Here is a 22985-nt window from a genome sequence, read left to right as displayed (position 1 = left end):
TTATCTAAACACAACTATCGACCAATGGGATGGAGCGCGCGTGGTAGCTCAGTTATTTTTCAAAACTTGATATTACAGAATGGTTTATTAGTCCTGGTGGCACCAAAGTTTTGAAACCGATGGAAGAAATGTCAAAAGAAGAACTGAATGTTTGTCTGAAGTGTTTTTACACGTCTACGAGGAAGCAACATGGCACGTTTAACAAAAGTTCGCCTATGAAATCCATAAGAGCCGCCATTGGTCGTTTCCTTCGCTCGCCACCGCACAACAAACCGTTTCTATTATCTCTGACCATTATCTCCATTTCTAATAGCTCTCAGGAAGACAGGCAATTTCAAACCAATTTCAAATGAGCAGACAGAGAAACTGTTCGACAGCGGCGAGCTCTGACCAACCGAGAGCAAAACTTCTGCACAGCTACAGAGGACAACCTCGTTTTACCTCTCTTTTATGGCCGACGAGGACGAGAGAATCAAGGCCAGCTAACGCCAACAATGCTGTCCTTGCGAAAAAAAAAAAAAAAAACCCTCAAGGAGTTGAGTATGTTGAGCTGAACTCAAGTCAGCCCGGTTGTTTGCCAGCCACGAAAAACCACCAGGGTGGCCTTGGAGATTCTGAAGATGAATCCGACGCTAAGATATAGATCGCTTTCACTGTCACGCAATAAAAAAATAAATCGAAAACCATCCAGTAGAAAAAGCTATGAAATTATGATGTCATAGAAGATAACTAAATAAGCCACTTCTCCAAGTTTTAGGCCTGTGCGTTTCCCCAAACTTCAGATATTCATCGAAATGTTTCGCCGATATTTACTGAGCCCAGTATGAAAACGCCATGTTGGTGTACCTCTGTGGTACACCAATATGGCGGCCGGAAAATAGTGTAAACATCTGGAACTTACTTTGGCTATCTAGGCGACTGATTATCAGTACTGATCAAACAAGCATTTACATAAGCACTTTTCCTAATGCTTTAACTTCTAAAAAGGCTCAAAATCATGGGATAAGTATATATTTTTCCACAAACTCGATCATAGCCTTGTGTCACGCACCTCCATAACCCTGAAATTCAAAATGCTCTGGATTCCAAACGAAGCACGCTATTGAGCTGTAAAATTGTAAACAGATATAAATATACCGCCTCTTGTGCCTGATGAGGACAAAAACTTTGGTGGCTCTTTCGTTTTGGATTTTAGAAAGTGATGACGTCACGTGAAACCGATCTATAGTTTCTGTCCCTGATTCTGATGCTGGCCAGCAATCCGCCCTACACATCCACCTCAAAATGCCAAGGCAGTTACAGCAGCGTATACGCTGCGTTTTTTAAGCATGGTACTGGCCATGCGGTTGAATGTTTAAATGTTTAGGCGGGCCTTGTCCAGCCACATTTATTCTTTTGCTTTTCGAGACACCAATCTTGACACTTTGCCTCCTTGCGCCCCGAAACATGTGATGTGGCAACGCGCGTTTCGGGGCGCAAGTGAGTTCAAAGTACGGAACTTGATATAGTGCACGGGTCATTTTGCAATTTATGTGCGTTGGCTTTTGGGCTGGCGTTACATATCTTCGTTACACAGTGCTGGCGAGCCCCAAGAAGGGCGAAACAGCTGTCCACTGTTGCGATCCTACTTTATCGGTTCTTGTCATGTTGGTGTCTAGAAACGTTTTTCATGTAGTATCAGCCTTGCAGTCTATTGATTGTAAACTTGAGCCCGCGATATGGTCACGTAATACTGGTCAGCGGATACCTTGATTTGACAGGTGTCAATTGATCATAACATGGATGTCCAAAGAAGTAATATACACGGCAAACCAAATGAATGCTGCATGTCTCTGTCAACCTATTATTTGGAGTATGGCCGCCATGTTGCGCGACTCCGTCACCGTCGCCGTCGCCGTCGTGCGTACGCGCCCAAGAGCAATACCGCTAGCCATGATAACCATGAGAAAATCAGCTCGTGGGTTTCCTTTTCTTTCCTATATGAGTATGGGGCTCCGCTTGGCGGCCCTTGGGGCCGCCGGAGCTCCGCTATAGTGTTTACCTCTAACCTCGCACTGATTCCCCCTCCCCACCCACTGTGTGTGTATGTGTGCGGTGGGGGGGGGGGGTGGGTGGGGGTGCTACAGCATTGATGAGCACTCAGTTATCACTTGATGGGTGACATTCAATGTGTATAATCTTTGGCCAGGTGATATAATGAAATTTTATGTTTGACACATAATACCCCAACTCCCACAAAACGTGTTACGTTTTACCCAACCATTAATGGGCCACTCTCTAGACTTCACCCAAATATTGCGTTCAATTCAAGCGTAGCAAATTTTATATCTATTTGCCATTGGAGACAATGATACCATTAAATAGATTCACAAAGATTCAGGAACATCGTTTATCTTGCTCATGTAATCTTACAGTTTGCAGGGTTTTAGAAACCCGTACTACTTAGGGATTTGGAATAACTGGAAAATGCGTTTAGGATTGGTGGAAGGACGGTAAGCTATAATTTGAACCTATCAAATACCTTGAGTGTACAGTACAGTCCTAATTACTTGAAACTCCTAGGAAAATGAAAATAAATTGGGTTCAAGGAATCAAGAGTGCTAGAAAAATGAAAATGTATCAGCTGAGGGTGATATTTTAAAACAACGCATTAACCAACACTTTCATTCAATTTTTAATAGCGGTAAAGACGATTGCTTCAAACACCTTTTACTAGAAATCAATTAAGGATTTGAGTAATTCAGAGACGGAAGCTTTGAGAATGTGGACTTTGAAAATTTGCCGGGGGGGTCTCCCATATAAATAGGACTGGGGTGCTCGTCTTACCTGTTGTGAGTTAAAAAAGCAGTTCTGGGACCTCTTGCGGTGTTCAGCGTCAAAGGGTCCACAGCGGAAGCTTTTGTGCAATTTTTAGGAAATTGAGCCCAAAAAATGATGACAGTACATATGTTATAATCAACTTTATTAGTGGTACATGTAGTTGAAGCAATTGTCTTTACTGCCATGTAAAATTATTTAAGTGTCAGTAAGTGTGTTGTTGTAGACTCGGTACCTCCAAGGGGTGAAAAATATTTCAAGCCACACCCACAAATCAGGATCTTGTACCTCTATAAAGTGATTCTTTTCCAAATTTACGACCAGCAATCCGCGTTCTTTTTATTTTTACTTTATTTGTCTTAAGTGTTTTTAATATTTCTAACTGTAAAGCGCTTTTGAACTTTTAGGATATTGGCGCTATATAAATATTTTATTATTATTATTATTATTATTATGCGGGAGTCCCGCCCAGGAATTAATTCGAAAAAATATTCATAGTGGACAATAATCGGTAAAGTAAGGCTTCTCGAAAACGATGACGTCACGAGCTTTTCGAAAAAACGATGACGTCACAAGAAACCGTGCGATAAAAAAGAGCCATTATAATAAATGCTTTATTGAACTAGCTCTTTCGGACCGTGTTGGAGAATATTCGGCCTCGGTTTTTTTCTTTTCTTTCTTTTTTTCGCAAGACGGAGAGAAAGAGAGCTTAGGTGTCTCTCTTTCACACCAGTCTCCGCGTGTTTTATGGCTCACCAAACATTGAAAACTTCTCCAAGTAAAGTGCACTTTCGGCCTGAACCAACAGGTTTCACGGTTAGTTTTAGATGCATTTACAGCCATTCTAGAAACCCCAATTCGGAAGAAAGAAAAACTGCTTAAACTTTGTTATTCTCTTCATTTTCCTTTTTCTTTTTTTTTTCGTTACTATCCTCCTCTCACCCGAAGGCATTGGAAAGGATGCACTTGTGTTACCGGGTATTTTCTTTTTTATGAGCGACCTACCGGCATTTTTCCAAGTTCACAAAGCTTGTTTATGTTGTGGTTCAATTTTACACTTGTACATAAAACACAGGAAAATACCAAATTATATCAAAGGTACATTTGAACAACAACATTTACCTAAATCATGGGCAGAAACTAATGTATATATACACCTGAATTTGGGAACGCTCTCGTTTACTTACATTTTGTATGGAAGTTGGCGAAATGAAATAACACTCGCGGAACTTCTGTCAGTTCTACACTGATACGTTTTCGTACTAAAGTGCATACTTTTTGATGCTTCTTCGCCTATATCGTACACACTAAAACGAAAATGCTCACAACGCATCGTTTTGAAAACCCTCTGTTTCTAGTGTCACTCACTTATCCTCATCGGGCCCATGAGGACTCTTGAGGCCGGTCCGTTTCTAGTGTGGAGGAGTGAAAACGGAGGCTTTTGAAAATGTTGCCGAAAAAATCGTCAAATACTGTCGATTCTGTCAGCATTTTCAGGCATTTGAGTGTGGACGATAGGCGAAAATGCACCAAAAAGTGTGCGTTTTCGAACGAAAACGCATTAGCATGGTCAGGGACTTAGAAAATCAACGCCAAAGTAAAAACAAATTTGATCGACCGCTCTGGAAATGCTGGGAGAAGCGAAATCTTTTCCCCTTGAAAACGATGAATGAATAAAATGTTACGGAAGTACACCTTACGTTCCTTGATCAATGATAGGAGTAAAAAAGGTAAAGTGCGGAATAGTTATAAATTAGAAACTTTCAGGAAACAAAACTTTAACGTTGATAGTGTTTTATTCTTCCGTTGTCAACACAATCTGTCTTGCAAAAATAGTTACTACCCGAAATGTTGCGATCTGAGAATCTTTCAGGACGCCTCGCCTCGCCTCTTTTAGAGTTCAATAAAGCGTTTCAGCTGTTACATGTTCTGAAAAAAACAATTTCCTTCAGACAGAGGATTTACTAAAGCTGTCAAGCTCTATAAACAAGCAGTTTTGTTTAGGGTTTAAAGCCCTGCGCTATATTTATTCTCGGCTGTATGTGAAATCAGATTGAAACTCGCACTTAATGCCGGCGAAAGTTATATTGCTTTATAACCGTGAGTATGGTTTGTGCTTGTTATTAAAACACAGACCGCTAGCATGTATCTTAAAGCTTTGCTCTAGAAACCGAGCCGTAAATTCAGCTTAAACCAGGAGTTGGAATACATTTTAAATGCAGGACTCGAGTTTCAAGAGGACGGTCACAGTAAAGAATGACAGCTTACTTGCTATCCGTTTACTTTTAATACTCCCAGTTTAAAGCAAATCCCACTTATGGGTTTAAAGTAAGCGACACAAGGCTCTTTTAAACGATATTATTTTGTTTTATTCCCTATAAGCAGCTGAAACTACTCATACAAGTCCAGAAACGTTATTTGTTCGCTTGTTGCCTTTCCTAAACCACTGTGAATGTTAAAACAGCTTTTAGTCGCTTATACTCTTGAAAGAAGAGCGTCTAGAGCAGTCTAAAGCGTGAGTACTTTCCTTTTTTCTAGTAAAGTCTATCTTTGCACCGCAATTAAGATACTGAGTTACCACTAAAAGTATACATGTCAAAGAACTATTCTTAGTTATTTTTACCTATTGCTTTTCGATTCCGATACAATTTCAGGGATTGTTCTGTAAGTGGTGCATTTAAAAATATTAATTTCATGTCGTTTTCTTAGTTCCACAAACCACCTTTTAAACCATGTATTGATTTCTAAAATTTTATCCACCTTTTTAATAAAAGATTTTTCATTTTTCAGTGTTGAAGCTGAAGAAGTTCAATACTCGAACATTTTTCTCTTCGAAAGTAAAACATCTAGCTTTTTTTCCATGTGTTGAAAAAAATTAAGTTTTTCTGTCATCAATTGTGCGAAACGTTTTTTCCTAAAACAAAAAAGATCGAACCATTATCAGCACTACACCTGTTTAAATTCAACATGGAACCAAAACTTCCTTTTAACTTCGCCGAATTTGGGCGTATACAAAACAATTTAATGATATATTGCGTGCGTTTCAGAGTGCAGTGCAGCCATACATTCAAACTTGATGCCAAAAGGGACACTTGATTCCAACTAAGAACAGTTTTATGTTTTTCTTGTTTGAAAATTACCAAAAGAGTCCGTACAAATGTATCTTTACCAGATAGTATAGCGTATATCCCAACAGTTTGCCATGCACAGAGTGTATAACTGATGTTTTACCCGAAGACAATTGTAAACCGTTGCCAAGTTCTTTCTAAGGAGTAGGCATACCGAAACGGATAACATTTTATATGCCTATGCTAAGTTTAGAGATAAAGAGCGACACGCTTTGCCAGTTTATGATGAATCTTTTTATGGGCAACATGCACGTGCCAATGCTTCTGTTGTCTGTAAAAACACCAACACGATTGATTTTTCATTTTCCAACAGAGCCAGCAATGATGCTTCATTCCACTTGGGCGTTGATGTTGCTGATGTGTGCTGTATCGGCATCGGCATCAGATGAGCGCGTTCCTTATGGTTTGTATTCATAAGTTTAGCATGCATGTGACGGCTTGCGCGAACGGTGGAGACCCAGATATACGTTATAAAAGACAAAAAGAACAAAGGCGCTTTAGGCCTCGTCCATACTACGGCGGCTGAATTTGAAATCGCAGCTTTATTTCTACGGTTAGGCCTTCCGTCCACACTAACCCGTCACGAAAACGGAGCTTTTCAAAAATGCTCTTCAAACCGGAGGAATTTGAAAACGCCGGCTTTACGTTTTAGTGTACTGTGGACAGAAAACATTTTGAAAACGGAGTTTTTCGAAAACGATTTAGTCACGATTATCATTAATTTCCCCGCCCAAGTCAGTAGTCAAACACAAATCCAAAATGACCGGTGATTATTGCGTTTTAAAATTTCTCCGGCGTAGTGTGGACGGAAAATATGTGATGTATTTTCAAAGTGAAACCGCCATTTTCAAATTCCTCTGGCGTAGTACTGTTGAAGGGGCCTTGGAGAAACTTCTATAGCTTTGTCGATATCGCTGCTTTATCCTGGCAGAGTTAGCCGGTAATCAAGCTTTACTGGCTATTTCTTACTCTCGTGGTTGTTTTGAAAAATATAATCACTTCAAAGTTATGGCTCTTAACAGATTAATCGTGACAAAATGTTCCCTTTTTGCATTTTTGTGTAGAAAATACCAACGTTCCAGAGCACTTGTGGCACGGAGACATGCTTCCGAATCCCGTAAGAGCTGGTCATAAATTGAGAAAGTGGCCAAACGGAATAGTTCACTATATATATGATCCCTCTATTGGTGAGTATGACAACTGTACTGACCAGAGCATTAGTAAGAAAAATTACGACTTTTTGTGCATTTATTGGCTAGCAGTGTTTTCCTTTCTCCCTTAAAAACAACAACAAAAACGATAAGAAATGACTAAGGCAATCAGGGTTTTTGAAAAACTCATTTTGGAGTAGTTATTTCATCCGAGTGAATAGTCTTGTTGACAAGTCAACGGAAAATTATGACTTTAACCCATGTTGCTCAGTACATCTGGCTTTTTTCCCCCGAATTTGTACTTGCATATAGCTCTGGTATTTCGTGATCGTAGTTTATATCCTTAAGAGTTTCTTGGCTTTTGGAAACCATTTTCATTTTTTTTTTTTTGTCGTTGTCCTAAGCTGCAAAGTGTATAATACAAGTAACCAAATTAAGGTCGCTCACAGGGTTCCAGTTAATTCTCCAGATTGATAATTTGAAGCTTGAACTGGCCTTAATTTCAATTCTTTTTAATTTAACCCAGCAAATGAGCCTCAAGCTGTTAAAGTGATCGAGGAAGTCATGGCATACTATGAGCGAGTGACTTGCATCAAGTTTAGAAAAAGGACAAACCAGAGATGTTTTCTCCAGTTTACCAGAAGGAACGACCAGTAAGCTTGTTTTAAACCTAGAGGAAAAACTGAACAAAAAGAGCAATACACTACAGTTTCTTTCCAAGAGGAAAGCTACTTTAAATTTAATCTAAATGATTACAATGGTAGCTATTTGCAACCAGCTGCTGTTAATTTTAGTATTGTTAAAATGATCTAGATCTGTACGCGTGTTGGTATCGCAAAATGAAAGGGTCGGGTAGCAGTTCTGGTGAGGTCTGACTTGCTTCAATTTCAAGATAACCACTTTTACTGCTACTATCTCTTCTATATACTCGCCTTAGCTATTAAATATGGATTTTCATTTGTTCCACAGAGCCGGCTGCTCATCTAACGTTGGAATGATCTGCTGGCCAGGAGGGCAACATCTTAATCTGGCAAAAGGTTGTTGGGGAAAAGGTGTCGTCATTCATGAGATAGGTGAGAAGAAAAATATTTAAAACTGTCAAAAAAGCTAAAAGCTGACCCGTGACATGTATTACCAATGGGACGACCTGGTAGACCATCATATTTCTGACAATTGCGGGAATGTGATAATGTCTATCTGAAATAAACAATGTTTTATGTATCATGAACTGTGTAGTGGCGAGGAGGCAAGGAGGGGTGTGGGGGTGGTGCACACTGTCTAAATGATTAGCCCACTGGATTCCAGATCGAGCCGCCCCAGTCCAAGCCCTGGCCGGGATCATTGCGGGTAAGCACAGTGCTTCTCTCCACCCTGACGATAAAAAAAGTACTGGCCAATGAAATGCTAACGAAGAACCTTAAGCCCGGCGGGGGGAGGCAGACCTTATCAGAGTGTTGAAAAGGCTAGCAAATGTTATTAAGTACCTTTCAGATACTAAGTATTTGGAGTATCAAGTTTTTGCTAATGTACGTGTCTTGCCGTTCCCATGACAATCATGTATATTTCTTCGGAGGCTGCTTTACCCAACTTTGAAGGTAACCGAACAGTCACCAACCTTCCGCGCTTTCATCTCTAATTTTATGAGGCACATATCTGCTCTATCGTAAAATTGCTAACCTTTGATGTCTAATTGTGTTTCTATCAGCACACGCCCTTGGATTTTTACATGAACAGGACAGACCGGATCGTGATCAGTATGTTACAATCCACAAGGAAAACCTACAAGATGGTAAAAATATTACAGTTAATAATTTATAGACCTGTTGCAATAATTTATAAGCTTGTTGAAATACCTCTGATAGAATAACATTTTAAAATACTTTAGGGATTACAAATATCACATTCAAATAAACTTCAAATGAACGCCGGGGTCGCCCCCAGTCAGATTCGATATTTGGTTTCACCATCTCAGATAACGTTTGGACCAAATTTCTTTCTACAGGTTGGAAAACCGTGTTAGATAAACCCAAGGACACGTGGAATTACGACACTAGTGGAACTCCTTATGACTACATGAGTATCATGCATTATACACAGACTGCTTTTGCTAAAAGAGACCGAAATGGCAGACTATTGACAACGATTGAAATAAAGGACAAGTCTGTAAGCTGCCAGCTAACTAAGTGAAGTTTAGTACACTTAACCAAAGTTACTGCAAACCTTGTCTCGCCTCTCGAAAATTTGGAAAGATGTTAAAACTTTGCAGAAAAATTATTTTCAGTTTAACCGACGTCAGTGCAGACGAATTCAGCCATAATATTCAGCTTCTTTCTCCAAACAAAAAGTATGTAAGTAAGCCCTTAGAGTAGGTAAAGGTAAAGTCTGAATACGAGCCAAGTGGCCCATCAGGTCGGTGCTTATCCCAGCTTCTGTAGCATGAAGCACCTCGGAGTAGGATTTCTACTCCCCCAGGATGGGATGCTAGTTCTTCGCAGGGTTAAGTTCGCTAATACCCATTTACACACCTGCTTGTGGAGAGAGGCACTGTGAGAGTCAAGCTTCTTGCCCAAGAACACAACAAAAGGCTCTAGCAGATCGAGTAGTAAGGTTAAAAATGATTCCTTTTGGGCTCCTTTTACTAACAGAATCAGCATTGACTCTGATTGGGTTACCCTGGCTTCAATAGATAACGGTGTATGAATTGAAAAAATGCCGTGAGAACGGACAAAATATAGCAATATATGAAGGAAAAAGAAACTGAGACTGTTAAAACAAAGCATCACTGTGACTGCGTAATCCTGTTCAAACTGGTCACCATACTTCTTCACCTCAGTTCTCTTCTTACCCTCTTCCTCACAATTCTAACGTCAGTATACATTCAATAACGTCATCTATTCACTTGTATTCTTCACAATGTACGGGTATATTATGAACTCACAATGTGACCAGCTCCCAATTGGCCTCATAGCTCGGTTGGTAGAACACTGCACCGATATCGCAGAGGTCATGGGTTGAAATCCCGTTCAGGCCTGAATTCTTTCAGGCTTTAACTGAATTTCGCAACTGCTTAAATTGAGTGTATAACTGCGATGATCAATTATATCTTCATGTCTTTCTCCGCAGTTCAAATATATGATCTTTCATATATTCACTGGTAGTCAGTAAAATCTATTGCAAAGGTAAAGTTTACTTCATCGTAACGTAAAGCAATTTATTAGTTTAAGGGCTCAACTGGGAACAAACACGACTTCAGTAAGTGGGATATCGAGGAGATTAACAGGTTTTACCAGTGCCAAGGTAAGGATCTGTATTGGTTATTCACAATGAGTCCAAAACGGTTGATCATGACTCGCATATGAAAATCAGCAGTAACTGATTTCAGAACAGCTAGCGACCAACGGCAGTTGCAGTAAAACAAATGTTTTTGCGTGATTTGCCGACAAGAAAACAGTTATTTATTCTACCACGAGGTTCGAAGAAATGACGAGCCGAACTTATTGCTAGTATTGACATCTCAAATTCGCGTGGGTTATCTGTCAGAGATTTCTCATAGGGCCGTTCGGACATTTGTCAAGTTATCCCTGTATTCAGTATAGAACTCAGAATAAAGTTTCCACACTATTCAATTCAAGGAATGAGCAAAGAACTTTCAAGAATTAAAAATAAATCTACACGTGTTTAGCAGAAACTCCCAGCTTTTAAAAAACAAAACTAGGATTCAAACAAAATTTTATGGTGTGAAAAGCAGGAGGCTCCACGCATGCCTCTCTCAGTACCGTGCCTCCAGTGTTCAGCTATAAATTTAACTGAATAACCACAGCAACTTCGGTCTCAACGTTTTAATTGTCTTTTTGTCATTCTTTAAAACAGGGAAACCGACGCCAACGAAGAAGCCATGTGAAGACAAGAACGACAGATGCGGCTCTTGGGAAAGTTACTGCAGCTGGCACGCGTATATGAAAGAGAACTGCAAAAAGACCTGTAAACTGTGTTGAATCCTTCAACGGTGAGGTCAGTTATATAAGATGACCGATACATTTAAACAAATTGACTCAAACAGGCCAATGCATTTCCTATTTAACAATAGGCCACTTCCGAGTTTCCTTGTGCCTCTGTTTTAAAACGAGACCTAGTGCAAAACGTTTCCCATGAAAATGAGTTTGATTAACATGAAAATGACTGACCTGAAGGCGGAACACATTTACATGTGAATGCTTTCGCACCAAGACTCGTTTTGACACAGAGGCCATTGGATTTATATGAGCTTGAAGGGAGTTGATAAGGCCGAACACTTCTTATAATTCACATAAGATCCTGTGAGAGGTAGTTGACGGGGCGCAGCCCGAGTGAACTATCGCGCAAAGAAATTGAGAGAGAATAGCCCAATTGTTGAATAGTGTTTGCTTAAGATCGTGTTATGTCCCCTTCAATCGCTCTTCGTTTATTCACTTGTTTAATCCGTATAATAATAACTTCCTAATACGTATTTTTCGTTAAGAGAATTTCCAAGCAGTTTCATTTTCATTTTCCATTTTCGGGATATATGGAATTTCTTTCTGTTCGTAGCACGTTTGTATCTGTTAGAAACCCTGGGCCGGGTTGTTCGAAAGCTAACCCAGGATTAAAAGTTAACATAAGTATTAATTTTTTTCATACAAATTTTTTTTTCCACTGCTTATGTTTTGTGTATTTTGAACTGATTATTCAAACTCAAAACAGACGGCCAAACAATGTAAACAGAAAACTTACAAAACTCAAATCGAAATTCTCGCTAATCCTGGGTTAGCTCAATCGGGTTTTGAACAACCTGACACTCCAGGTCACTGTTGCTGATTCAAACTCGTTTTCTATCTCAGTGGACTGGTTGACTTTCACAACGTTCGTACGAAGGAAAATAATTTTCGTTCTCCAGTATGCTGACGCATAAAACACACTACAACAATGTAAAGACAGGCAAAGTGCAAACACTTGCCCGTTGAAATACAAAATCTTATGGTCTTTTCTTTCTTTCTTTTCCTTTGTAGGTCAGATGCATCTTGACACCAGCGGGAGTTACATTGCACATGTAAATCATGTCAGTAGAATAAAGATTTTATTAACCAGCAGTCCTCCGTAGACTGAACTGTTCTCCCCCTGAACCAATTCAGATCTACAAACTGAACTTAAAGATACCAAAGTGCCTACGAATGGATGTTTAGCGCGGCGAGCAGACGTAAATGTCTTGTTTACGCAATGAAACCCATCACAATAAACTCTGAGCTTGCATCGAGATGCTTGTCCGGGCGTAAGGGAGCGTTTGTTTAATCAGTCTAACACAGATCTTAAGGAATAAAAACCCAGATGACCTGGAACACTTGTCTGAGTGTGTCGTTGGCAGTGGGAGCCACGTGCAGTATTATCATGCTCGGCAATTGAAGTTATTGTGTAGAAAATATCCCACAATTACACAGCCGAGGGCAAAACAAAAAACAAAAAAAAGCGCGAGGAGAAACTTAGTACACGGAGCTAAGATAGATTGTCAATGCTTTAGTAGACCATGCACGGCTACCAATCGCTTGGCCGATCGCTTGGCCAATGGCTCGTACACGCAACGAATCGTAAAAGTCCGTAAGTAACGACCTCCGAAAGAAGTGAGCCCATCCACCATCCCCTGAAAATAGAGGAACTAAGGTTCAAAAGTATAATTATTTTTCCAATCAATAACCTGAATAACGTACGATAAACTGATGACGACTCAACTAGGGAAGGTATAGCTTATTCCAGGAGACGTCATGAAGCTCCCTGGTAAAACAAATCCCGCAAAATTTTCATCAAGTAACAAGAAGATACTAACAGGACCTTGTCTTCAAATTGAAATTACTAAAATTGACAACTTTGCATCATTATTAACAGGAACGCATAAAAAGAACGTTTAATCATATTGAAATTAAAAACTCGACCAGAGAAGTTTAATATTTATAAAGCAGACTAACGTAGCAGTGCATCATGAACAGTAAAAATAGTTTAAGGTATCTTACATCACGGTCTACATATAAAGTGCACACCCATGTGAAAGCAACATAAATTTGAACTGGATCGAAGAATTTCTTAACGATTTATAAGAACTCAGTGTTCAAAAAAACCAGGAAGAGATACCTACATTAGAAGTCATTTGCGTTCCCTCATGGGGTGAGAGATTCTCGCCCATATCAACTTTCTTTTCTCTGGTAAGTTCTCGTTTACAGATGCGCCACACTCGCGTTTTAGGTGCGGGGATCCCAACCAACGCTTACCTAACTTTTTAAAAATTCTACTTTTAGCCCTCCACCAAATCTACACACGTGTATTTCACTTGTGGAAAACTATTGATTTGCACAGTGTTTGGGTTAGACATTCTTGCCCATATCAACTTTCTTTTCTCTCGTAAGTTCTCGCGCGTTTACAGATGCGCCACACTCGCATTTTAGGTGCAGGGATCCCAACCAATGCTCACCTAACCTTTTAAAGATGCTGCTTTTAGCCCTCCCCCAAATCTACACACGTGTATTTCACTTGTGGAAGTCTATCGATTTGGACAGTGCTTGGGTGAGAGATTCTCGTCACTATCAACTTTCTTTTCTCTCGTTAGTTCTCGCGCGTTTAGAGATGCGCCACACTTTGACTTTGATTTTTTAGTGAAATGGGTAAACAAAAACTTTTTGAACGCTTGGTTATGAGAAGTATGGCCGAAATATAGCCACTTTGTGACTAGAAAGTCGCCGAGACCGGGCTACGCGAAGCGTGATTTTGACCTACTTTAAGTCGATTTCCTGGAACTTGGGCGATATTTCCGAGCTCCAGGGACTAGAAACTAATTCGAAAAGACTTTGGTTTTCATTAAAAGAGACAAGGAAAATGTTTGAACGCTTGGTTATGAGCAGTCTGACCAAAATATATATGCCCTCCTTAACTCACTTAGTGACTAGAAACTCGCTGAGACTAGGCTACGCGCAGCGTGATTTTGACCAACTTTAGGCCAATGTTCAGAAACTTGGGCGATATTTCCGAGTCCTAGGGACTTTAAACTAACTCGAGAAGACTTTGGTTTTTAGTGAAATGGACAGAGGGAAACTTTTTGAACGCTTGGTTATGAACAGTTTGGTCGAACTATAGCCATTTAGTGACTAGAAAGTCGCCGAGACCGGGCTACGCGAAGCGTGATTTTCACCAACTTTGGGTCGATTTCAAAGAACTTGGGCGGTATTTCCGATTCCCAGGGACTCTAAACTAATTCGAGAAGACACGGGAGTGAAAAAAAGATATAAATGGGCAAGAATCTTTAACCCAGGCATTGTCCAAAGCGACAGACTTCCACAAGTAAAATGCTCATGTGTAGAATTGAGAAAGGGCCAAATCTAGCATCTTTAAAAAGTCCAGTAATTATAGTTGAAGATCCCGACACCAAAACCGGGAGTGTGGCGCATCTATCAACGCGCGAGAACTTACTAGCGAAAAGAAAGTTGATATAGGCGACAATCTCTTACCCAAGCACAGTCCAAATCAATAGACTTCCACAAGTAAAATACACGTGTGTAGATTTGAGGGAGGGGTAAAAGTAACATGTTTAAAAAGTTAAGTAACCATTGGTTGGGATTCCCGCACCTAAAACGCGAGTGTGGCGCATCTCTAAACGTGCGAGTACTCACGAAAGAAAAAACAATGATGTGGGCGAAAATCTCCAACAAAAACACTGTGCAAATCGATAGACTTCCACAAGTGAAATACACGTGTGTAGATTTCAGAAAGGGACAAATCAAGCATCTTCAAAAAGTTCAGTAAGCTTAGTTTGAGATGCCGACACCAAAACCGCGAGTGGGGCGCATCTCTAAACGGACGAAAACACGCGAGAGAAAAAAATATAAATGAGCAAGAGTCTCCAACCCAAGCATTGTCCAAAGCGACAGACTACCACAAGTAAAATACACGTGTGTGGATTTGAAAAACGGATAAATCTAGCATCTTTAAAAAGTCCAGTAAGCATAGTTTGGAATCCCGAAAGCAAAACCGCGAGTGGGGCGCATCTCTAAACGCACGAGAACTTACTAGAGAAAAGAAAGTTGATAAGGGCGAGAATCACCAACCTAAGCATTGTCCAAATCTATAGACTTCATTAAAAAGTTAAGTGAGCATTAGTTAAGATTCCCGCACCTAAAACTCGAGTGTGGCGCATCTCTAAACGCGCGAGAATTTACGAGAGAAAACAAAGTTGATATGGGCGAGATTCCCTAACCCGAGCAGTGTCCAAATTGATTGAATTCCACAAGTGAAATACTCGTGTGTAGATTTGGGGAAGGAATGAAAGTAGCATCTTTAAAATGTTAGGTAAGCATTGGTTGGGATCCCCGCACCTAAAACGCGAGTGTGGCGCATCTCTAAACGCGCGAAAACTTACGAGAGAAAAGAAAGTTGATAGAGGCGAGAATCTCTCACCCAAGCACTGCCCAAATCGATAGACTTCCACAAGTGAAATACACGTGTGTAGATTTGGGAAGTACTAAAAGTAACACCTTTAAAAAGTTTGGTAACCATTGGTTGGGATCCCCGCACCTAAAACGCAAGTGTGGTGTATCTCTAAACGCGCGAGAAGTTACAAGAGAAAAGAAAGTTAATATAAGCGAGAATATTCAACCTAAGAACTGTCCAAATCGATAGACTTTCACAACTGAAATACACGTGTGTAGATTTGGTGGAGGCCTAGAAGTAGCATCTTTAAAAAGTTAGGTAAGCATTAGTTGGAACCCCTGCACCTAAAGCGCGAGTGTGGCGCATATCTAAACCAGCGAAAACACGCGGAAGAAAACAAAATTGACATGCGAAGGAATATCTAACCCAAGCACTGTCCAAATCGATAGTTTACTACAGGTGAAATACACTTGTGTAGATTTGGGGGAGGGCCAAATCTAGCATTTTTAAAGAGCCCCATAAGCATAGATTCCGATCCCCACACAAAATACGCGAGTGTGCCGCATCGCTAAACGCGCGAAAACACGCGAGTGAAAAAAATGATATAAATGGGCGAGAATCTTTAACTGGAGCATTGTGCAAAAGCAACAGACTTCCACAAGTAAAATACACGTGTGTAGATTTGGCGGGGGAGGGCTAAAAGTAGGATATTAAAAAGTTAAGAAAGCATTGGTTTAGATCCCCGCACCTAAAACGCGAGTGTGGCGCATCTCAAACGCGCGAGAACTTGCGAGAGAAAAGAATGTTGATATGGCCGAAAATCTCTCACCCAAACACTGTCCAAATCCATAGACTTCCACAAATGAAATACACGTGTGTAGGTTTGGGGAAGGGCTTAAAGTAGCACCTTTAAAAACTTAGGTAGGCATTGGTTGGGATCCGCGCACATAAAACGGGAGTGTGGCGCATTTCTAAACGCGCGAGAACTTACAAGAGAAAAGAAAGTTGATATGGGCGAGAATCTCTCACCCAAGCACTCTCCAAATCGTTTGACTTCCACAAGTGAAATACACCCTTGTAGATTTGGGGGTGGGCTAAAGTAGCATCTTTAAAAAGTTAAGTAAGCATTGGTCAAGATCCCCGCACCTAAAACGCGAGAGTGGCGCATCTCTAAGCGCACCAGAACTTACGAAAGAAAAGAAAGTTGATAGAGGCGAGAATCTCTCACCCAAATACTGTCTAAATTGAAAGACTTCCACAAGTGAAATACTTGTGAGTAGATTTGAAGGAGGGATAAAAGTAGCATCTTTAAAACGTTAGGTAAGCATTGGCTGGGATCCCCGCAACTAAAACGCGAGTGTGGCGCATCTCTAAACGCGCAAGAACTATATGGGCGAGAATCTCTCAGCCAAACAGTGTCCAAATCGATATACTTCCACAGGTAAAATACACGTGTGTAGATTTGGGGGGGGGGGGAGGGGGGGCTAAAAATCGCATCTTTAAAAAGTTACGTAAGCATTGGATGGGATCCCCGCACCTAAAACGCGAGTGTGGCGCATTTCTAAACGCTTGCGAACTTCCAAGAGAAAAGAAAGTTGATAGTGGCGAGAATCCCTCACCCAAGCACTGTCCAAATCGTTACACATCCACAAGTGAAATACACCTGTTTAGATTTGAGAGTGGGCTAAAAATAGCATCTTTAAAAAGTTAGGTAACCATTGGTTGGGATCCCCACACCTAAAACGCGAGTGTGGCGCATCTCTAAACGCGCGAGAACTTACGGGAGAAAAGAAAGTTGATATAGGCGAGAATATTCAACCTAAGAACTGTCCAAATCGATAGACTTTTAAAGGTGAAATACACGTGTGTAGGTTTGGAGGAGGGCTAAAAGTAGCATCTTTAAAAAGTTAAGAAAGCATTGGTTGGGATCCCTGCACCTGAAACGCGAGAGTGGCGCATCTCTAAACGCGCGAGAACTTACGGGAGAAAAGAAAGTTGATATAAGCGAGAATATTCAACCTAAGAACTGTCCAAATCGATAGACTTTTAAAGGTGAAATACACGTGTGTAGGTTTGGAGGAGGGCTAAAAGTAGCATCTTTAAAAAGTTAAGAAAGCATTGGTTGGGATCCCTGCACCTGAAACGCGAGAGTGGCGCATCTCTAAGCACACGGGAACTTACGAGAGAAAAGAAAGTTGATATGGGCGAGAATCGCTCACCCAAGTACTGTCCAAATTGAAAGAATTCTACAAGTGAAATACTTGTGTGTAAATTTGAAGGAGGTATAAAAGTAGCATCTTTAAAAAGTTAGGTAAGCTTTGGTTGATATCCCCGCAACTAAAACGCGAGTGTTGCGCATCACTAAACGCGCAAGAACTTACGAGAGAAAAGAAAGTTGATAGTGGCGACAATCGCTCACCCCAGCACTGTCCAAATCGATAGACTTTCAAAACTGAAATACACGTGTGTAGATTTGGGGAAGGCTAAAAGTAGCAGCTTTAAAATGTTAGGTAAGCATTGGTTGAGACTCCCGCACCTAAAACGCGAGTGTGGCGCATCTCTAAACGCGCGAGAACTTGCGAGAGAAAAGAAAGTTGATATGGGCGACAATCTCCAACCCAAACACTGTGCAAATCAATAGTTTTCCACAAGTGAAATACACGTGTGTAGATTTGGGGGAGGGCTAAAAGTAGAATCTTTAAAAAGTTAGGTAAGAATTGGTTGGGATTCCTCCACTTAAAACGCTAGTGTGGCGAATCTCTAAACGCGCGAGAACTTACGAGAGAAAAGAAAGTTGATATGGCCGAGAATCTTTCACCCCATGACGGGACGCAAATGCCCTCTACTATAATTATCTCTTCCTGGTGTTTTTTGTTTGTTTGTTTTGTTTTGTTTTAAATTCTATGAGAACAGCGCTGTGTTCCCTTAAGGCTGTGGGTGTAATTCGTAAAAACACTGAGTTCTTATAAATCGTTTAGAAATTTTGCAATCCAGTTCAAATTTATGTTGCTGGCACATGGGTGGGCACTTTATATGTAGACCGTGATGTAAGTTACCTTAAACTATTTTTACTGTTCATGATGCACTGCTACGTTAGTCTGCTTTATAAATGTTTAACTTTTCTGGTCATTCAATTTCAATATGATTCAACGTTCTTTTTATGAGTTCCTGTTAAAAATGATGCAAAGTTGTCAATTTTAGTCATTTTAATTTAAAGAAAGGTCCTGTTAGTATCTTCTTGTTTCTTGATGAAAATTTTGCGGGGTTTGTTTTACCAGGGAGCTTCATGACGTCTCCTGGAATAAGCTATACCTTTCCTAGTTGAGTCGTCATCAGTTTATCGTACGTTATTCAGGTTATTGATTGGAAAAATAATTATACTTTTGAACCTTAGTTCCTCTATTTTCAGGGGATGGGGGATGGACTCACTTCTTTCGGAGGTCGTTACTTACGGACTTTTACAATTCGTTGCGTGTACGAGCCATTGGCCAAGGGATTGGCCAAGCGATTGGTAGCCGTGCATGGTCTACTAAAGCACTGACAATCTATCTTAGCTCCATGTACTAAGTTTCTTTTCGCGCTTTGGTTTTTTTACTTTTTTTGCCCTCGGCTGTGTAATTGTGGGATATTTTCTACACAATAACTTCAATTGTCGAGCGTGAGAATACTGCACGTGGCTCCCACTGCCAACGATATACTCATACAAGTATTCCAGATCATCTGGGTTTTTATTCCTTAAGATCTGTGTTAGATTGATTAATCAAACGCTCCCTTACGCCCGGACAAGCATCTCAATGCAAGCTCAGAGTTTGTTGTGATGGCTTTCGGCATTGGGTAAACAAGACATTTACGTCTGCTCGTCGCTATCAACATCCATTCGTAGGCACTCTGGTATCTTTAAGTTCAGTTCGTAGATCTGAACTTGGTTCAGGGGGAAAAGCAGAGGAAGGTTCATGTTGTGTAATTCGTTCATCATTGCAGGATTACTTGATTTATCGGTATTTCCCGGCTTTGTCCGCTCACGTTTTTTTTCCTGCCCAAGTCTTTCTTCACGTGTGTTTAGACGTGATCCGATATATAATGACCTTGTTTTGTTCCAGATTATTGGCGTCGGTGGAGTCCGCCATCATTTGAAAGCATTGGGAATGACTCGAACGCACTATTTACTTTTAAAGACAAACAATAGACTGCAAGGCTGATACTACGTGAAAAACGTTTCGAGACACCAACATGACAAGAACCGATAAAGTAGGATCGCAACAGTGGACAGCTGTTTGGCCCTTCTTGGGGCTCGTCAGCACTGTGTAGCGAAGATATGTAACGCCAGCCCAACAGCCAACGCACATAAATTGCAAAATGACCCGTTCACTATATTTTGCAATTTCTGTGTGTTGGCTGTTGGGCTGGCGTTACATATCTTTGTTACACAGTGCTGACGAGCCCCAAGAAGGGCGACACAGCTGTCCACTGTTGCGATCCTAATTTATCGGTTCTTGTCATGTTGGTGTCTCGAAACGTTTTTCACGTAGTATCAGCCTTGCAGTCTATTGTTTGTCTTCATACATTTTTTGGCTCGTCAGATCTCATGTAGATCCTACGTTGGTAGCGTTTATCGTATGCGGTCCCTTGCAGTTTTTGGTTTCTTACTTTTAAAGCGCTATTAATATCGTGACTTCATTTTAAAGCTTGTCTCATATTCCATCGGCCCTTTCTGGTTTATTTTTTATTTAATATCATCGACATGTCACTGAAACAGATTATGACGCCTTCCCTGGCCGCAAGACGAAGAACCCTAGTGATAGTATGTAAGGAATGCTAGGAAAATTTCCTACCATTTCTCTGCGGTACTTACAGTAGAAGTTCCCTGCGTCCCGTAATGTACATGTATTAACGGGGTAAAATTAGGTAGGATTACACAGATTGGGATTTCAGAATGTGGCCGTTTTCCATATTCACGATGAGGCAGCATTAACGGGGTTTTCTTATAAGTAAATGTATGGGTGTTTCGCCGGCACAAAAAGGGTGGCCGTAATAACGAGGTGACCGCAGGGTGGGGTTCCACTCACCTTTCGTTATCTATAGATCTTTTTCACTGTCACGCAATAAAAAAATAAATGGTAAACCATTCAGTAGATAAAGTCAAGTAATTGTGATCTTATAGGAAATAGATAGAGAGGACACTTCTCCAAGTCTTAGGTTTGTGCGTTTTCCCAGACTGCAGATATTTGTCGAAATGTTTCGCAGGAACTTACAGAGTCCAGTATAGAAACGCCATGTTGGTGTACCTCCGTGGTACACCAACATAGCGGCTGGAAAATAGTATAAACACTGAAACTAACTTTGGCTATCTAGGCGACTGATTATCTGTACTGAACAAACAAACATTTACATAAGCACTTTTCATAATGATCTAACTTCTAAAAAAGCTAAAAATCATGAGATAGGTATCAGGAGCCATAATCGGGGACGGAGACCGTAAGCGCGCGCCATTTCTAGTATTCGCCTTAATCACAGTCCGCCATGTTGGATGCAACGTCACCATTTTTCGCATGAAAGCGAGGCCACGCGTGTTGAAACATCATGGCTGAGTCAGCGAGTACCTTGATTTCTTCAGAGTTTTGGTACTGCAATCTGGTGGACATACCGACAACAATATTTACCTGTGACAGTGACAGTGTATATTGGCTCGGGGAAGTCTACAATAACAGGAGAGGATGACAGTTCTGGTTGGACCTCCATAGAACTTTCCTCACCAGAAGTTTGGCCGAAAGTTGATGCTATGGATTAAAATGAAAAACATAAAAATACTTCTGATTATTTTACGATTTTAACCAAGGAATGTTTAAAGAGATACCGACAACAATATTTACCTGTCACAGTGACAGGGGACGATGGCACGCTTCTATCAAACAATCGCACTCGTGCACGCGGTGTTTCTCGCTTTGTCTGAGATTTTCTTTTCCTGGGTGATCTTGACCAGCAAAAAATACTCGGAACTGCATGCTTCTCCAGAACACGCTTCCCTGTTAAAGTTGTCTGAAAATCCGCTTCCTTAAAGTGTACAGAACATACTCTTCTGCTGTTTGTTATCTGTAGATGGACCAGATCATAATAATTAATGTAAATACATGTGCGCGACAATGACATCGATAACCTAACCAACTTACCTGGACACTTTTGCCCACGTCTCGGCGTATTTTGACAACGCGCTGCTTTCGAATGGCTTCATCACTGGGAAATTGGTGAAAGGTATGATTTGGAATATTTTTAGCGCGATTATTTTTACATTGCGGGACGCAACAGTGATCTCCGTTGGGCATGATTGCAGATGATCGCCTTGTCTCCTCGATCGCCGGAAGTTGACTTTACACGCGTGGCCTCGCATTGGTGTCAAAAGTACATGACGTCAATCCAAGATGGCTGCTGTGCGATAAAGGCGAATTGGGGCTGTCCCTATGATATGGGACAATTTTTCTATTTTTAGAACAAATTGCGCCATCATGTGCGGCACACGCGCGTACATGCTGCGAAGATTTTCGTGGATGTAGCGCGGGGAAACTGATGGCATCCGAAATTCCCGAAATGTTTGATGCTTTTGGCCCACAATTCAATACGTTCATGTCTGTTGGAATTTTACTTCAGTATTTTCGTCGTAAGCTGCTCCAGTTTAAGTGAAGTAAGACAGTGTCGAACTAAGTTATGTCCCGCTTTATATCACTGACCAAGTTGTGTTCCGCTCACTTCTTTTGCAAGAGCTCCACATTACTCCACTCTAAGTTTCACATATGTTGATGATTAACAGCTTTTCCATAACACAGCAAAAAACTAGTTGGATATATTTGGATATAGCAGCGTTTCAGGACTTCAAAGTTTCCCTCCTCTCACCACACGCTTGCGAGGATTTCGCCAGCCTGAGAGTCTATCTCGATCGAAAAGTAAAAAAAAAATAATTGCAAGTTTGAGTTTCGCCTGAATTGTAAGGAACGCTTGTTTTATCAAGGCCCAATAAGTGACAATAAAGTTTATGTCTGTAGATGCTGCTCAGTTTTGTTCGTGTAAAAATCCAATAAATTGTCGGTTGTCGATGAATAAGAGCGCCCGCCGATGCGTGTTTTGTACAGTCAGTAAAACATGACAAATTGGACTCCTGCACTTTCGTGTGAAAACGTAGATCGAACTCAGTAATATCAGTGTAGTTTTTAAATATGTTTAAGGTTGATAAATTTTTGAGACCATATTAAAAGCTTAGCTGAAAATATGTGAATACAGCGGAAATAATCAGCAAAGTTACGATGACGCTTTCTTTAATCAACTCGAATAACGATTTCGATTTCGTTGGTTGAGTTATCAAAACTCCTTGTCTATTTTATTTTCGCAATGTAAAATTTCAGCATGTTAAAGAAACACACATGATGTTAGTAGCCTTTTGGCGTTGGTGAAAATTGTTGCAGCATCTCAGCACAAAAGA

At 40.6% G+C, this 22985-nt stretch overlaps 1 protein-coding gene across 1 annotated transcript; it reads left to right on the top strand.

Moving 5' to 3' along the window:
- Positions 1-6053: 6053 nt before the first annotated feature.
- Positions 6054-15289, top strand: LOC145477415 (astacin-like metalloprotease toxin 1). The gene is made up of 9 exons (XM_081455524.1): positions 6054-6348; positions 7010-7132; positions 7623-7749; positions 8066-8169; positions 8802-8885; positions 9099-9259; positions 10315-10393; positions 10967-11107; positions 12121-15289. The coding sequence occupies exons 1-8, from the start codon at positions 6120-6122 to the stop codon at positions 11089-11091; spliced, it is 1032 nt and encodes a 343-aa protein (XP_081311650.1). The 5' UTR covers positions 6054-6119; the 3' UTR covers positions 11092-11107; positions 12121-15289.
- Positions 15290-22985: the final 7696 nt, after the last annotated feature.

The sequence above is a fragment of the Orbicella franksi genome, chromosome 2, assembly GCF_964199315.1.
Source record: "Orbicella franksi chromosome 2, jaOrbFran1.1, whole genome shotgun sequence".
NCBI classification, from domain to species: domain Eukaryota; kingdom Metazoa; phylum Cnidaria; class Anthozoa; order Scleractinia; family Merulinidae; genus Orbicella; species Orbicella franksi.
This window is presented reverse-complemented; position numbering and strand designations above follow the sequence as displayed.